This window comes from Geotrypetes seraphini, chromosome 6 (assembly GCF_902459505.1).
Source record: "Geotrypetes seraphini chromosome 6, aGeoSer1.1, whole genome shotgun sequence".
In the NCBI taxonomy this organism is placed as follows: domain Eukaryota; kingdom Metazoa; phylum Chordata; class Amphibia; order Gymnophiona; family Dermophiidae; genus Geotrypetes; species Geotrypetes seraphini.
This window is the reverse complement of record NC_047089.1, coordinates 236,334,777-236,350,439: the sequence shown is the minus strand read 5'-3', so window position 1 is coordinate 236,350,439 and position 15,663 is coordinate 236,334,777. Positions and strand designations below refer to the sequence as shown.

The 15,663-nt window shown below is 43.4% G+C and overlaps 1 protein-coding gene across 1 annotated transcript in view; it reads left to right on the top strand.

Moving 5' to 3' along the window:
- F5 (coagulation factor V) overlaps positions 1 to 15,663 on the top strand; it is a 181,297-nt gene that overhangs the window by 77,720 nt on the left and 87,914 nt on the right. The window contains exons 9-12 of the mRNA XM_033948697.1: positions 850 to 952; positions 6,086 to 6,297; positions 10,943 to 11,093; positions 13,331 to 13,543. Of these exons, the coding sequence (XP_033804588.1) occupies positions 850 to 952; positions 6,086 to 6,297; positions 10,943 to 11,093; positions 13,331 to 13,543 (679 nt within the window). The remainder of the gene's footprint in view (positions 1 to 849; positions 953 to 6,085; positions 6,298 to 10,942; positions 11,094 to 13,330; positions 13,544 to 15,663) is intronic.

Sequence of the window (15,663 nt, the reverse complement as noted above, 5' to 3'; positions counted from 1 at the left end):
GAGCATAACTTTTAAGCTCCTAAAGTAAGATTAATTTTCAGCTGAAAACTTATGCTCCTCAGTTTGACTGAAAATAGGGCTCAAATTTAGGAGTTTATCTTAGGAGTATAAGTTTCGGAGTTTAGCTTTTATTGAATATTGGGCCCAATATTTATACTTAACACATACGCACCCCCCCCCCCCTTTTTACAAAACCATAGTGCAGTTTTTAGCGCCGGCCATAGCAGAACAGCTCCGACGCTCATAGGAATTCTGTGAGCGTCGGAGCTGTGACTGCCGCTAAAATCCGCGCTACAGTTTTGTAAAAAGGGGTGGGGGGAGGTGTTGATTTCTGTTAAAATAAATCAAAGCACAAAATGCACTGCATTTAAAAATGTGTGTTTCTGTTATGTGTCTTTAAGCCATATGCTGAAGAGTGACGGTATATGATAAGCATTGTTGGATACCCCATGGCATTGTTTATGGTGTGTAATGCTATGTTTCTGTATTGGTGTTTGACTTTATTCACACTGCATTTTGCTATTCTTACAATAAAATCTTATTTAAAAAAAAAATATATATATATGTGTATTTCTTTGTAGGTTTTCTAAAGATCAGTTTACAAAGATCTTCCAGCTTTCTTGGGTTCTAGAGATGTCCAGTTTGAGTGTTCTTATTCCTCACTGTGCCTGGGGGTCAGAATATTCTGAATTTTTTTTTAATTGATTATTTACCAGGATACTTCTAAGAGTATTTGAATCTATTTTATGAAAATAGGTCATGTAGTAAAAGGAATTGCAAGAGTATTTTGCAAAAACCAGGTGATATGGCTCCCTGAACTAAGAATTGTTGTCTTTCCATGCACACCAGATTGTATTCAAAAACAAGGCCAGTCGGCCCTACAGCATCTACCCTCATGGTGTGACCTTGCCCAAGTCTGCAGAAGGAGCCACTTACCCTCCAGATTTCACAGGTTTGAGCCATATGCATGCATATACCTGCTTACATGAACCTTCTGGTCCTAACTTCACTATCTGTCAATATAAACCCAGTTTAAGAGTTTGACACCTAGATCTGTCTTTTTAGAAATTATGATGGTTTTAGCACCTAAATTTAGATGCATTTGGATAGGTCAAGAAAGGAGAAGTAGGCTCAGGGTGCTAATTTACAGCACTGGACTCAAACTGATACCGTGTTTCCCCGAAAATAAGACAGTGTCTTATATTAATTTTGGGCCCAAAAAATACACTAGAGCTTATTTTCGGGGTAGGTCTTGTTGTTTTTCATGTACATGATCATCTCTCCCTTCCTCTCCTTCACTCCCATTCTTCCTCTTTCCTTTCTCTTCCCCACATGTGCAGCATCTTTCCTCCCCTCTCCCCTATCCCCTTGTGCCTTCCCTCTGCAGCATCTTTCTATCCCTCCCATCCCCCTGTGCAGCAGAACCCTTGCACTTTCACAGCATCTTTATATCCCTCTCTTCCTCCCATCCCTCGTGCAGCAGAACCCTTGCACAACTTCTATCCCTCTCTTCCGCATAGCATCTTTCTATCCCTCCCTTCCATACCAACCCTCAAGCAGCAGAACCCTTACACAGCTTCTATCCCTCCCTTCCATGCAGCAGAACCCTTGAGCAGCCATCCCCCTCTGCCGCGCAGCCGAACCCCCGCTGACCTTCCCATCCTTCCATCTTTCCCTCCCATCCGAACTCCGCCGACCGCGAGACCTACATACCTCCCTCCAAAGAGCAGCGTCGGCAGCACTCTAAACAGGCTGCTTTGCGGCCTTCTGCTGGGGCCTTCTGTGCGCCGCATTACTGATGACATCATCAGCGATTCGGCAGAGGGAATGCCTCGGCAGGAGAAGGCCGCGAAGCAGCCTGTTTAGAGTACTGCCGACGCCGCTGTATGTAGGTCTTGCCGTTGGAGGGTCGGCTGTCGCGATCAGCTCGGTGGCTCCAGCAACCTGCCTACCCCCTACCGCAACGATTGCAGCAGGAGAGATGGCTCATCTCTCCTGCCACGATAACGATCGGCCACCCCCCCTCCCCGAACGGGGTGAGGATTGCGGCAGGGGAGATGAGCCATCTCTCCTGCTGCGATCGTTGCGGTAGGGAGTAGGCAGGTCAGCTCAGCGGCCCCTTTTTCGACACATACCTGTTTGGACTTGGTCTAAGTCAAAACGTATAAGTGCCGACTAGGCAACCTGCCTACACCTTTGGTTATACCTGCTGTATGACTATGTCTAGGTCGGCCCACTTCCCGCCCACTGCCCACCCTTTCCTCTCCTCTAAAAATGCCTCTTTTCACTCTATGCGTTTAGAGGCAAGGGAAAGACCTAAGCTGGTTTTAGATACGTCTAAAACCAGCTTTGGTTATGGGTACTTGGACAATCAGGCTTTTTAATCGTCCAAGTACCCATTTAGACCACTTTGTAGACGTTTGTTTGGGTTTTTTTTAATGAACTCCTTAGCTTTTAAACATCTTAAATTTAGTTTAAGTACCTATATTCAGCTGAATTTTTAGGTGCCTAAACTTGATTGAATATCAACTCCTAAATTAGACATTTAACCTACAGTAGGATGTTTAAATCAGCTCCTCAGTAGCTGTTAAATATTGGGCTGCTTGTGTGTTTCTAATCATTGTTAATTGTTGATACAGTAGAATCTCAGTTATCCGGTACCCACGGGGATTTGTGGATACTGGATAACTGGTTTTCTGGTTAATTGAGAGTGTTTTAGAAACCTAGTCTAACACACTCTCAATTCCCCCCCCCTCCCACCCCGAAGCACCAGCGTGGCAGTGGTCCTGAGCTGCAAAGCCCTCCTCCCTCCCTACCTTCCTCAAGCCCCAAAGTGGCAGAAGCAGGTGGCGATCCTGAGCCACAATCTCCCTCACTCCCTCCTTTCCCTTCTTTAACCGAGCGCAGCAAGTCAATAGGTAGCAGCCTCAAAACAGGCTGCTCATGGCCAGCCGTGTCGGGGCCTTTCCTCTGACACGTCACTTCCGACACATCAGAGGAAATGCCCTGCTAGGGTTGGCCGCAAGCAGCTTGTTTTAGGCTGCCTCCTGCTGACCACTGCACTTTGGGTAAGGAAGAGAGAGAGGGATAGAGGGAGCAAGGGGGTTCACGGATCAGGACCACCGCCTGCTTCTGCCACTTCGGGGCTTGAGGGAGGGAGGGAGGAGGGCTTTGTGGCTCAGGACCGCTGTTGCGCTGGTGCTTCAGAGTGGGAGGGAGGGGATCTGTAGCTGCTTGGGGGCTTGAGGAGGGAGGGAGGATTTCTGACTCAGGACACTGCCGCTGATGCTTCAGGGGACATTTTTTTTCCACCGGCAATTTTTTTTTTTTTTTTGCCACTTGTGTGAGAGTCCCGGTTAACTGAGACCCGGTTAACCGAGATTCTACTGTACATTGTTGGCCAGAATCTGTAAATAACGCCTAACTCAATAGGCATCTAGCACAGCAACACCTATTGCGTGTCGATCATAGTTAGACACCATTTGAGGAATCGTGCCTAGCGGCGCCTAAATCAACATAGGCACCATTAATGTTTCGTATTTTCATTTTAGAAAGTTACTGAAGACCTGTTTGTTTCAAAAATTTCTTGGAACGCAATGATGACTGGTTGATATGCTTTGTTGCGTTGAATACGATTTTGGAGCTCACTGTGTTCGCCGCGCAGTTTTTCTTGTTTTTTTTTATCCGCATAGAACCGGAAGGTTTTGCGGAATAAAAATAGTGTTAAGTTAGGCAGAATATTAATGCAAAAAAAGAAAAAACTTTTAAGAAAATCCAAAAAAATATTGAATTCACAAAAGGAAAAATGAATAAGAATCAAAATTCAATAAATCAACACAACTAATGTCATAAAACCTATATAATACTATAAAGTATATAATATGAGTGCTCAGTATAAAACACCATAAGAACTCAGCATGAATGCTCATTAATGGCATTTAATCCAGACATCATAGCACCCACCTACCTGCCCTAATAGGTATCTATTAAAAAGATCTTATATTTTGTAGATATTATACTTAGCTTTGAAAGACAGTACTGTTAGAGTATATTCCAGGTCAGGAGTGAGAGTCTGGTAGACAAAATCCGATGGAAAGAGTCTAAAGTGCTGGTTCTTTTCCAAAAATAATCAATTCCCCAAGTGTATCTCAATCCAGACGTGATCAAAAAAGCAAAAAAAAAAAAAAACGCGTGAAAACTTCTCAAACAAACTAACACAAACTCCCATTTCCTCTCAACACCGATCGTGTTTCGCGTGACTTGCTTCATCAGGAGGAGAAATGAGGAATAAATGAACCTCGGAGCTCCGAAAGGGAAGATCTGAAAACAGTTATCGTGAAGTTGTTGGTTCGCGCTGTGTCTTTGGCTGAACGTGTCGATGTCTTAAAGAGACTTGACCAACGGGAGAGTCAGGTCTCTATTGCAAAACATTACAGCAGAATATTAAGCCAGGGTTTTCTTGGCCTACTATACCTGTGCCTAACATAGATGCCTACTGGTGCCTAACTCAATCCATGCCCAAATTCCACCCTTAACCACGTCTACTTTCCATGTAGGCACCATTAGGCACCTCGATGTACACACGTACTATGAGGTAGTAGGTGCTTACTGGCTAATTAATATTTTTAAACTTGTTTTTTAATCATTTTTTCAATGGTCAATGGTTCAATAGTCAGCACCAATTAACCAATTTTTAAAAAATTAAGTAGGTCACCTTTTATAGAATCAGGACCTGTATGTCTGGAAAGCACTGGAGAGAATGGAATTAAGGGAAGAAGTACATTTTGAATAAAGTAGCTAGGGAAAGTAACTTGAGGAGGGAAACTAAATGCACAGGAAACGCAGAACAAAGATATTCAGGGTGGAACCAGGCTGTTGGCGTCAACATTTAAAAAGGAGATAGAGCAGCTTTTAAACTAGAAACTGGGGGGAAAGCCGACAGTCCCTCAAAGAGAATGGTTCGGGACAAGGTAACTTTAAAAGATACCATCATAAAAGGGAAGACAGAGCATCCTGAGATTGCAATATAGGCCACAAGAGACCAGGTTTCCTTAAATACAGAGCAGGCTGGTTTTAAAGATTGCAAATTACAGTCGAATCCACCTAAGTGCACATCGGTTAAGCGCACGCTTCGGTTTGACCACGGCGTTCTGTGATTTTTCATGACTAAAAAGGGGTACTCCGTTTAAGCGCACGTGGCGGTCCAGTCCGGCGGCTTTGCACGTAAGCGGAGTCGACTGTATCCGTGCCAAGCTGTAGACCAGATGAGGTCAGAGGCTGAGTACGGTTTAAATTTGCCCGCCTCTGCTTCAAAGTACTATACGGCCTTACCCCCAAGTACATAACCGAGCTTTTCTCCTTTTCTAATAACAAACGCAAGAGAAACACACACCCAAAACCCATTTCCCCTCCAGTTAGAGGTTGCAAAATGAAAAAAACACCACGAACACCTTCTCTCTTACCAAGAAGCCCTATGGGGCAAAGACCACTACTTACGGGGAATTTAGGAAGCGCCTAAAAACATACCTGTTCCAGAAATACCTAAACAACTGACCCGCTCTCCCCTTTCTCCCCCCCCCCCCTCCTTCACCCCCCTGAATTTACAGCACTGTGATATATATATTCTGTTATCTTCATCTTATCGTAATTTTACGTTGCTATTTATTCCAAACAGGTCTTGTCGGACATTATCTACAAAAATGTACATCTTATATTTTTGCTCAGCAAATTGTATTTAGAACATAAGCAGTGCCTCCGCCGGGTCTATACTATTGCCTTCTTAAGGTCGCTGCTCTCTTTATTTCCTCTGAATATTTGCATATTGTATTTCGCTGAATGTCCAGCACTCTTGATTGTAAACCGCCTAGAAGTCGCAAGATTGTGGCAGTATAGAAGAATAAAGCTATTATTATTATTTTGGTTCCCAGGGCCAGAGCATCACCTGGTCCAATAATTGAGCTGGCCCTGGTACTAATTCAGCTCCCTTTTTGTCCTTAGAAAAAAATTATTTATTTTTTTTACAGTAGGGTTCAAACCATTTATTATTTAATCTGTGACACCCACCTTTTTTATATTTCTTTTCCAGGCAATACAACACAAAACCAAGCGGTAAACCCTGGGGAAACATTCAATTACCAGTGGAACATACTGGACACTGATGAGCCAACCGCAAACGACCCTCAGTGTTTAACAAGGTTTTATCATAGTGCTGTGGATATCAACAGGGATATCGCCTCTGGCTTGATTGGGCCACTTCTGATCTGCAAGAGCATGTCTTTGAGCACACGAGGTAATCAGGTACGGCAGCTTAACGGGGTGGGTGAGGCTTGAAAACCCAGAGAATGGGAAGGGAAAATTTGAAAGTCGTTTTCGGGGATTAAAAAAATAGCATTTTAGCTATGGAAATCAGGGCTTTAAAAATTGCTGAACCCATCTGCAGGTAAAAACTGATGCAAGAGAATACCAAACAAGCCAATATCTGATCCAGCATCCCCTCCACTCCCCCACCCCCTGTGTGGGGAAGTTTCTATATATATATTGCGGTCACATTGTTTCAAGCACAGCTTTTTACCTTCTTTGATCCCCTCTGGGGACAGGAAAAACTTGGGTGTGAATGAAACTCATCTTGAGCTACCAATGAAAAGGTCCAAGATAAAAGCATAAAATTTGGCATACTGGGATAGACTGAAGGCTCACCAAGCCCAGAATCCTGTTTCCAAAAGTGGCCAACCCAGGTCACAAGTATCTGACAAGTTCCCAAGGAGACTTTATGCTGCTTATTGTAGGAATAAGCAATGGATTTCTAATCTAATCTCATCTGGGATTTATGAGTCATGCTATGCCTACAGGAGTTCAACGTGACTTACAGTTTTAGGGGAAAACACCCTCCAGGGATTCAAGACAAAGTTGGATAAGTTCCTGTTAAACTGGAACATTCGCAGGTGAGGCTGGACTCATTTAGAGCACTGGTCTTTGACCTGAGGGCCGCTGCATGAGTGGACTGCTGGGCAGGATGGACCACTGGTCTGACCCAGCAGCGGCAAGTCTTATGTTCTTACAGTACAGTTTATGGGGAACAGTTTAATTCAGTGCAAGGAAGCTTAGATATACAGTGTTCCCCCGGTCATTCGCGGTCAGTTCATGGTCCCGGTCATTCATGGTATTTTTTGACCGCAAACCGCCGACCAGGAGAGGACAGCTGGAGAGGCAGGAGAGAGCAGCCGGAGCGCCAGCGAGTGAAGGAAATCACTCGCTGTGTCAAAGCAGCTCCTGATTGGTGAGGCCCGACTTTAGTGCAGGAAGAGGCGGTCGGAGCATACAGCGAATGATTTCCTTCACTCTCCGGCTACTCTCTCCTGCCTCTCCCGCTGCCCTCTCCAGTCTCCCCCATGAAAAACCGTATTCGCGGTTTGTCAAGATTCGCAGGGGCTTCTGGAACAGAACAGTACAAGGATGTACTAGAGATATATCAAGATCTTTGGGATTCTTTGATGTACAGATAGTTGTACCATGCAATTAAAGAAGTAATTTGGTACAATTCAGTGGTACTGTGGGAGGATTAAAGGCGAGCCAGTTGATGGAGTGTATCTAGATTTCCAGAAGGCTTTTGACAAAGTTCCTCATGAGAAGCTCCTGAGAAAATTAAAGAGTCATTGAATCGGAGGCAATGTTCAATTGTGGATTAAGAATTGGTTATTGGACATAAAACAGAGAGTAGGGTTCAATGGCCCTTTTTCTCAGTGGAGGAGGGTAAACAGTGGTGTGCCACAGAGTTCTGTACTGGGACCGGTGCTATTTAACTTATTTATAAATGATCTAGAAATTGGAACCACGAGTGAGGTGACTACATTTGCAGATGACACTAAACTGTTCAAAGTTATTAAAGCACGTGCGGACTGTGAAAAACTGCAGGGCATCCAAATGGCAGATGAAATTTTAATGTGTGCAAATGCAAAGTGATATATATCGGGAAGAAGAATCCAAATCACGAATAAATATATTAAAATGGTTTACAATAAAATAACAAATAAATATATTATAACCCTATAAAATTATGGGGATATTACAGACAGATACCAGAAAGGGAAGAGGGGAGGGCATGCGTAATTACATCGAGATAAAAATGCTAGGGACCATCTTGGGGGGTCAGCGCTCAAGAAAAGGATCTGGGTGTCATTGTAGACAATACGCTGAAGCCTTCCGCCCAATGTGTGGTGGCGGCCAAGAAGGCAAACAGGATTTTAGGAATTATTAGAAAAGGGATGGTTAACAAAACTAAAAATTTTATAATGCCTCTGTATCGCTCCATGGTGCGACCTCACCTTGAGGGGACCATATGATTGAAGTCTACAAAATCCTGAGTGGAGTAGAACGGCTGCAAGTGGATCGATTTTTTTTTTTTTTTTTACTGCATCAAGATTTACAAAGACTAGGGGGACATTCAAAGTTATAAAGTTACAAAGTTATTGAAGGATATAGATAGGGAAGATATAGGATGAAGAAGGGTACAGTTAGAAGGATATAGATAAGGTAGGATAAAAAAAAAAAAGGATTGAAGGGATAGAGGGATACAGATAGAGGACTACTACACAGGTCCTAGACTTGATGGGCCGCCGCGCGAGCGGACTGCTGGGCACGATGGACCTCTGGTCTGACCCAGCAGAGGCACTTCTTATGTTCTTACAATAGGAGGAAATATTTTTTTCACTCAGAGCTCTGGAAAGCATTGCCAGAGGATGTGGTAAGAGCAGTTGATGTAGCTGGCTTTAAAAAAAGGTTTAGACAAGTTCCTGGAGGAAAAGTCCCTAGTCTGCTGTTGAGACAGATATGGGACGGTAGCATGGAATGTTGCTACTATTTGTGTTTTTTGCCAGGTACTTGTGACTTGGATTGGCCTCCGCAAAGATGGGATACTGGGCTAGATGGACCATTGGCTATTCGTAAATTCTTATATATACAACAAAAGAGCTAATATGGTTTGATGAAAGATGTCATGAGGTAGATAGTCTGTTAACTAGTGGTTAGCTGAGTACTTAAAAACCTGATGCGGCTTCATAAAAGGGGGGGTAAGTTAGGCACCTAACTTTAGGTGCTTCTTACAGAATTTCCCCCTAAATTTCGGAGTTTGTGGAGCCAGCTAAAGCACAGCCAGTTAAGTGCAATATTCAGCATCTAACCAGCTAGGGCACAGGTGTCAAAGTCGGTCCTCGAGGGCCGCAATCCAGTTGGGTTTTTCAGGATTTCCCCATTAAATATGCATTGAAAGCAGTGCATGCAAATGGATCTCGTGCATATTCATTGGGGAAATCCTGAGAACCCGACTGGATTGCGGCCCTCGAAGACCGACTTTGACACCCCTGAGCTACGGGATTCCACATAAAGATATGACTGACTTGTCCTATTTATGCAGTCACCTTAGCTGATTAAGTGCTGGATATTGGCACTTTTCCGGCCAAATGCTGACTCTACCCCTGGAACATCCTCAAATGGCCAGTTATGATATAGGTGCGAACTGGACATTTTCAGAAGTTAAGGGCTGACAGATGGCCCTTTTGTCAGCTGGGAGCAGAGGTAAGCAGCAAGAATCTTAAAATCTACAAGTTCTGAGTTATATACAAATCCGACAAGAACAGCTTTAAAAACATAACTCGTTCTTAATCCGGGTACTGCCTGTATAGGAATAATCAAACCATTGTGACATCACTGATGAGGCTGGCACTTAGGCATTGATGGAATGAGGCATTATGACATCACAATATCATCTCTAGAATGTTGCTACTCCTTGAGATATTGTCATCACTTGTGACCTGGGTTGGCCACTGTTGGAAACAGGACCCTGGGCTTAAAGGACCTTCGGTCTGTCCCATTATGGCAACTCTTATGTTTGTCAAGAACAGGCAGTTCCTGAGTTACAGACACCCGACTTAAGTACGACTTAAGAATGAGGTTGCAGCTTCATTTGATTTCACAGCAGTATTTCCAGAGTTAAGAGTTAAGTTCAAATTATAATTACACTGGTGGACTGAAGAGGGTGCCACTGTTATTTACTACCAATCAAAATGGCATTGGTTTGGAAGAGTGGAGGAGACCATTGCTTTTTATATGGAATCAATTAAGTGGTACGAGGGGCCAAAGTTGGGATAGTCTCCATCAAGGACTATACACTTAGTCTAGCGATTTTTCACTTTTTTTCATTCCATATTTTTCTGACAGAGCAAAAAAAAGTAGAAAATCGCTGGACTGAGGGCTCCTTTCACGCTAGCGTTTTCAGCGTGCGCTACAGTGCCGCGCGTGCTAACTCCGCGCTACATGGAAAATGCTAACGCAAGCTCTGTTGAGGTATTAGCGTGTAGCATGCGCTAAAAGCACGCTAGCACACCTTCGTAAAAGGAGCCCTAAGTGTATAGCCCTCGATGGAGAGTGCGCCAACTTTGTTGGTTGGGCTGAGAACTTTTCAGCGGCCCCTCGTACCAGCCTTGGTCTTCTAGCAACAGTGAATGGCAGGTGTGATCGAGGGTTCCTTCTGACTCAGATGAGACATCAATACAGTAAGATGGGAAAGCTAAGAGTGAATAAGGGAGGACTTGGGAGAGTGTGTTTTTTATTCTTAGAAGGAAATGGTGTCTGACAATTTAAATTGCCTGTGGATGCGTGTTTCTTTGTATAAATTATATTTGTTGTTTTAAATTAAAAAATAAACAGATGAAAAAAGTCTTTAAAAGAAAAATGAATTTAAACAATAGAAATATCTGCGTGCAGGCCAAATTATTATGAGCAGAAAATTAAAATAGGAAAAAAAAAGTTAAAGCAGTTTTTTTTTTGCAAGCCTGTGTTTCAACTGCAGCTGGGGTGGGCAGTCTTTTAGAAACAGTGTCTGATACTGCAAAAGCAAGGGCGCTGGGATTACCAATTTTAATTCTGTTGAGCATGGTTCATTTTACAGAGAAAAGCAGATCTTGAGCAGCAGACAGTGTTTGCAGTCTTTGATGAAAACAAAAGCTGGTATTCTGAGGAAAACCTTAAGAGTTCAGGTAAAGATGCCTCGGCGGTTAAACCAGAGGATCCAAATTTTTACAGCTCCAATGTTCTAAACAGTGAGTAACAATCTACTACTGCCTTCTGATTTGTGCTTTGAAAGTTGACATTTATAGTTTATTTATTTATTGAGATTTTTATCCCGTCCTCCCAGTAGCTCAGAACGGTTTACAAGTAAACATTCACAATGGAGTGAATTGGACATACAAGATTATATAGTAGATTTAAATATTTGGACATAGGAGACAGTGCAGCAGTTTAGATATAGGGACTATACAGCAAATTAAGAACAGTAGTTTAAATTTAAGTAGTTTAGTTTAGATACGAGTTATTTGAGTATAGGCTGAGAGTGGACTATACAGAAATTTAGGCAGAAGATTAGAATGGAGAAAGAAGGGTAGAGGTGGGGTTTAAGGGGGTTGGGTGTAGACTGAGGGTGACCTTTAGTTGAAGAGGAGGGTCTTTACCATTTTCCAGAATGTCATTAGTGAGTTCTGTAGTCTGAGTTGAGGGGGGAGTTGGTTCCAGAGTTGGGGAATGAAGTGGCTGTAGGAGCGTGTGCGGGCGGTTTCTGAGAGGAGGGACCTTCCGGGGGGAATGCATAGGCGTGTCTCCGTTTCTGAGCGGAGGGTGCGGGTGGGGATGTAGATGGGTAGCTTGGATTTTATGTAGGAGGGGGTGGTGGCATAAATTCTTTTGTGTGCTATTGCCAGGGCCTTGAATGCACAGCGTTGGCTAATTGGGAGCCAGTGTACAGTGCGGAGTGCTGGGGAGATGGGATCATGGTAGTTGAGGCTGTGTAGGAGGCGGATAGTTTTAGGCTACTTAGCAGCACGGAGCGTATGATGTGAGAGAGAGCTGTGAGCTATAAGCCAGAAGATTTAAAAAAACAAATAAATATATATATATATATATATGATAAGTGTAACTACTCTCTTTTTTTGTGCAATAATCTGCTGGTACTCTAGTTGTAGGTTATCCCGAATGGGGTCACAGTAGACGAAATAAAATTTTAAAAAAAGTAAGAAAAATATTTAAAAGAAAAAATAATTAGTCCAGATGGAATTAAATGCTGCCAAGACTAAGGGCTCCTTTTACGAAGCCGCATTAACGGTTTAACGCATGTAACAGCGCGCCCTAATATGCCGGCCGTGCTAGCCGCTACCGCCTCTTCTTGAGCAGACGGTAGTTTTTCGGCTAGCGTGGGGGATAGCGCGTGCTAAAAATGTGCGTGCGATAAAGCCGCTAACGCAGCTTCATAAAAGGAGCCCTAAGCTTTTATGGCTTGGCCGAAAATTAGATTCTCTTCCTTCTGCTGTGATCTTAGACTCAGGAGAATCTTTGAAAATTGAGTTTTCCTCATTAATACTGGGTATTGTTATCGATTCTTCACTTACATTTAAGGACCAACTAAACTCGCTTATTAAAAAGTGTTTTTTCAGCCTCTGTGCTCTGAGAAGAGTGAGAGCATTATTTCACCAACAACACTTCTCTATATCGGTTCAATTATTTTGTCAAGGTTGGATTACTGCAATTCAGTATATTTGTGTCTTTCAAAGGTCAGTCTGCAAAGACTTCAATTAATACAGAACACTGTAGCTAAACTTATTTTCGGTAAGAGTAAATTTGATCACGTAACCCCTCTGCTGAAGGAATTACATTGGCTTCCAGTGTATCTCAGAATTCAATTGAAGTGCATTTGTATTGCATTTAAGATCCTATTTGGCATTTTTGCCACTTTGATTCCTTTAGACTGGAATGTTCATAGATCTCATCTTGCCAGAAGTTCTCAAAAATTACATTTCCCTCTCTCAGTGGTAAAAACAGAACCCTTAAGAGATTTAGTTATTCTTTTGCTTTTAAATTAACCGAGTTCTGGAATGCTTTACCGCTTACATTAAGAAGCTTAGGTTCTTTGGCTTGATTCCGGAAAGTTCCGAAAACTTTTTTTGACTACTAAACATTTTGGAAATTAATTATTTCAGTCCACTACTCTTCCTTGTCAAATTTATGTATTATGTTTTGCATTATTGTTAACCGAATCGAGCTCCTCTTGGTTGATGGCTCAGTCTATAAAACTAAGGCCCTCTTTTACTAAGGTGCGTTAAACCCTAACGCATGCATGTTAGTCTATGGATAGAAAGACGAGCTCATTCATAAGCTGGTTCTCTCAGTGGTCTACAACTGTAATCCATGGGAGAACCAAAGAATACGTCAGTGTGCCAAAGCTTAGTGACAGTGGTTGCATGTCAAGCCTGATGATGCTCCAGGTATATTGTATTCCTTTCTCTTTCAGCAATAAACGGCTATGTTCCAGAGTGCTCTCCATTGTTAGGATTTTGCCACGAAGAAGTTGTACAATGGCACATCTCCAGTGTAGGCGCAGTGGATAAGATTGTACCAGTGCACCTCACTGGCCACTACTTCTGGGACAAACAGAGCAATAGAGATACGCTCAGTCTCTTTCCAATGCACGGGGAAAGCGTTTCTGTAGAAATGGATAACACTGGTAAGCACCAAAACTTCCTTCGTGATTGAATTATATGTGCTAAGACTTTTTAGTTCAATGCATAGTCGAGCGGCGTTGAAAATAAATTTGCTTTCATTAATAATAGGGTCAAAATAAAATGTTTCATTGGTTTAGAAACATAGAAAGTGACGGCAGATAAGGGCCAAGGCCCATCAAGTCTGCCCACACCAATGACCCTCCCTTACCTCCCTCTGTGAAGAGATCCCACCTGTCGATCCCATTTAGTTTTAAAATCAGGCACACTGCTGGCCTCAATTACCTGTATCGGAAGACCATTCCATCGATCCACCACCCTCTCGGTGAAGAAGTATTTCCTGGTGTCGCTATGCAATGTCCCTCCCCTGATGTTGGCTATCCTTTTCAAGGGGGTTGGGAAACTATGCTGTGGGAATAAGTCCTAGAAAGTGCTGATAGGGATTTAAAAATGCTCTTTCCTTCTTCTCAGCACACAGCAAAGCAAGTTTGTCCCTACTCTGGGATCACTAATTTTTTTTAAGTTGGAGCAACTTTGAATCTAGATGAACTGAACGAAAGCTACAAAATATTTTTCCATGTCGGGCCATAACACTGCTGACTAGCATGTGCCCAGTTTTAAACGTTTCATTGGAGGTATTCTCAGGAGTGGGCATTCCCACAAAGCACTGCTTCTACTGAGAAGTGCCTTGTCCTTCAAGCATGCAACCTTCTCCATACCCACACCCATCTACCGTGTTTCCCCGAAAATAAGACACTGTCATATTAATTTTGGGCCCAAAAAAGACACTAGGTCTTACTTTGGAGGTAGGTCTTATTTTTTTTTTCATATACAATGATCATCTCTCCTCCTCCCCTTTTCTTCATATTTCCTTTCTCTTCCCTACAGCTGCAGCTTCTTTCCTCCCCTCTCACCTATCCCCTTGTGCAGTATCTTTCTATCCCTCACTCCCTCCCATCCCCTTGTGCAGCAGAACCCTTGCAGCTTCTATCCCTCCCTCCTATCCCTTGTGCAGCATCTTTCTATCCCTCCCAACCCCCCGCCGCAGCCACGCACCTCCTCCCCTCCCCCCCCCGGCTGACCCTTTCATCTCTCCTTCCCATCCGAAACCTGACCACAAGACGGAAATACCTGGTAACAAACGGCAGCACAGGCGTTCCGTGTGCTACGTTGCTTATGACATTATCGGTGATGCGGCAGAGGAACTCCCGGGCAGGAGAAGGCCGCGATGCAGCCTTTGCTGCTGATGCTGCCGTTTGTTACTAGGTATTTCGGTCTTGGATGGGAGGGAGAGATGGAAGGTTCGGTGGGTGGGTGGAGTGGGGAGAAGCGTTGCTGCCGGCGACTAGGGCTTATTTTTGGGGGTAGGGCTTATATTAAGACCTACCCCGAAAATCATGCTAGGGCTTATTTTCAGGGAAACACGGTACTTCCTGCCTGAGCTTAGGAATAGAAGCATAGAGTAGTGAAGAAAAGTACAGAATGGTGATGGGGGCCAGAGATCTCCAGGGACTGCCATTAGTGGCATTACGAGGGAAGTTTGTGCCTGAGTCACCCCCAAATGCACCCTTCCCCATTGCCCTCCCCCTCCTCTTACCTAGGGTTACCAGATTTTCTGTTTGGAAAATCTGGACCCCCTAGATCTGCCCCCCAGGCCCGCCCCCTGTCCTGTCACGCCCAAGTCTCACCCCCAATCCCGCCCTAGCTCCGTCCCCCGCTGCCTGCTCTCATCGGGCAGGAGGGCATCCGCTGGACAAAGTGCTGGATTTTGAAAAGCCGTCCGTATCCCTGGACATGTCCTCAAAAGGAAGACATGTCCAGAGAAATCTGGACGTCTAGTAACCAAGTTTCAAGTTTCAAGTTTATTTGGATTTGATTAATCGCTTTATCTTAATTCAAAGCGATGTACAACTTAAAATTACAAATTAAAAGTAATACAGATTAAGAGTATGGACAAAACAAAACAAAACATTTTTTGACAATACCAGAAACAATTACGGTAAGGAAGGGATAGAAGTTACATTTTCATAAAAAGGTGGGTAAAACATTTAGGGAAAGTACATAAGGGAAGGAAGAGAGCATAATCTTGAAGTTATTTTATAGTAAAATTATTGTTGACTTATAA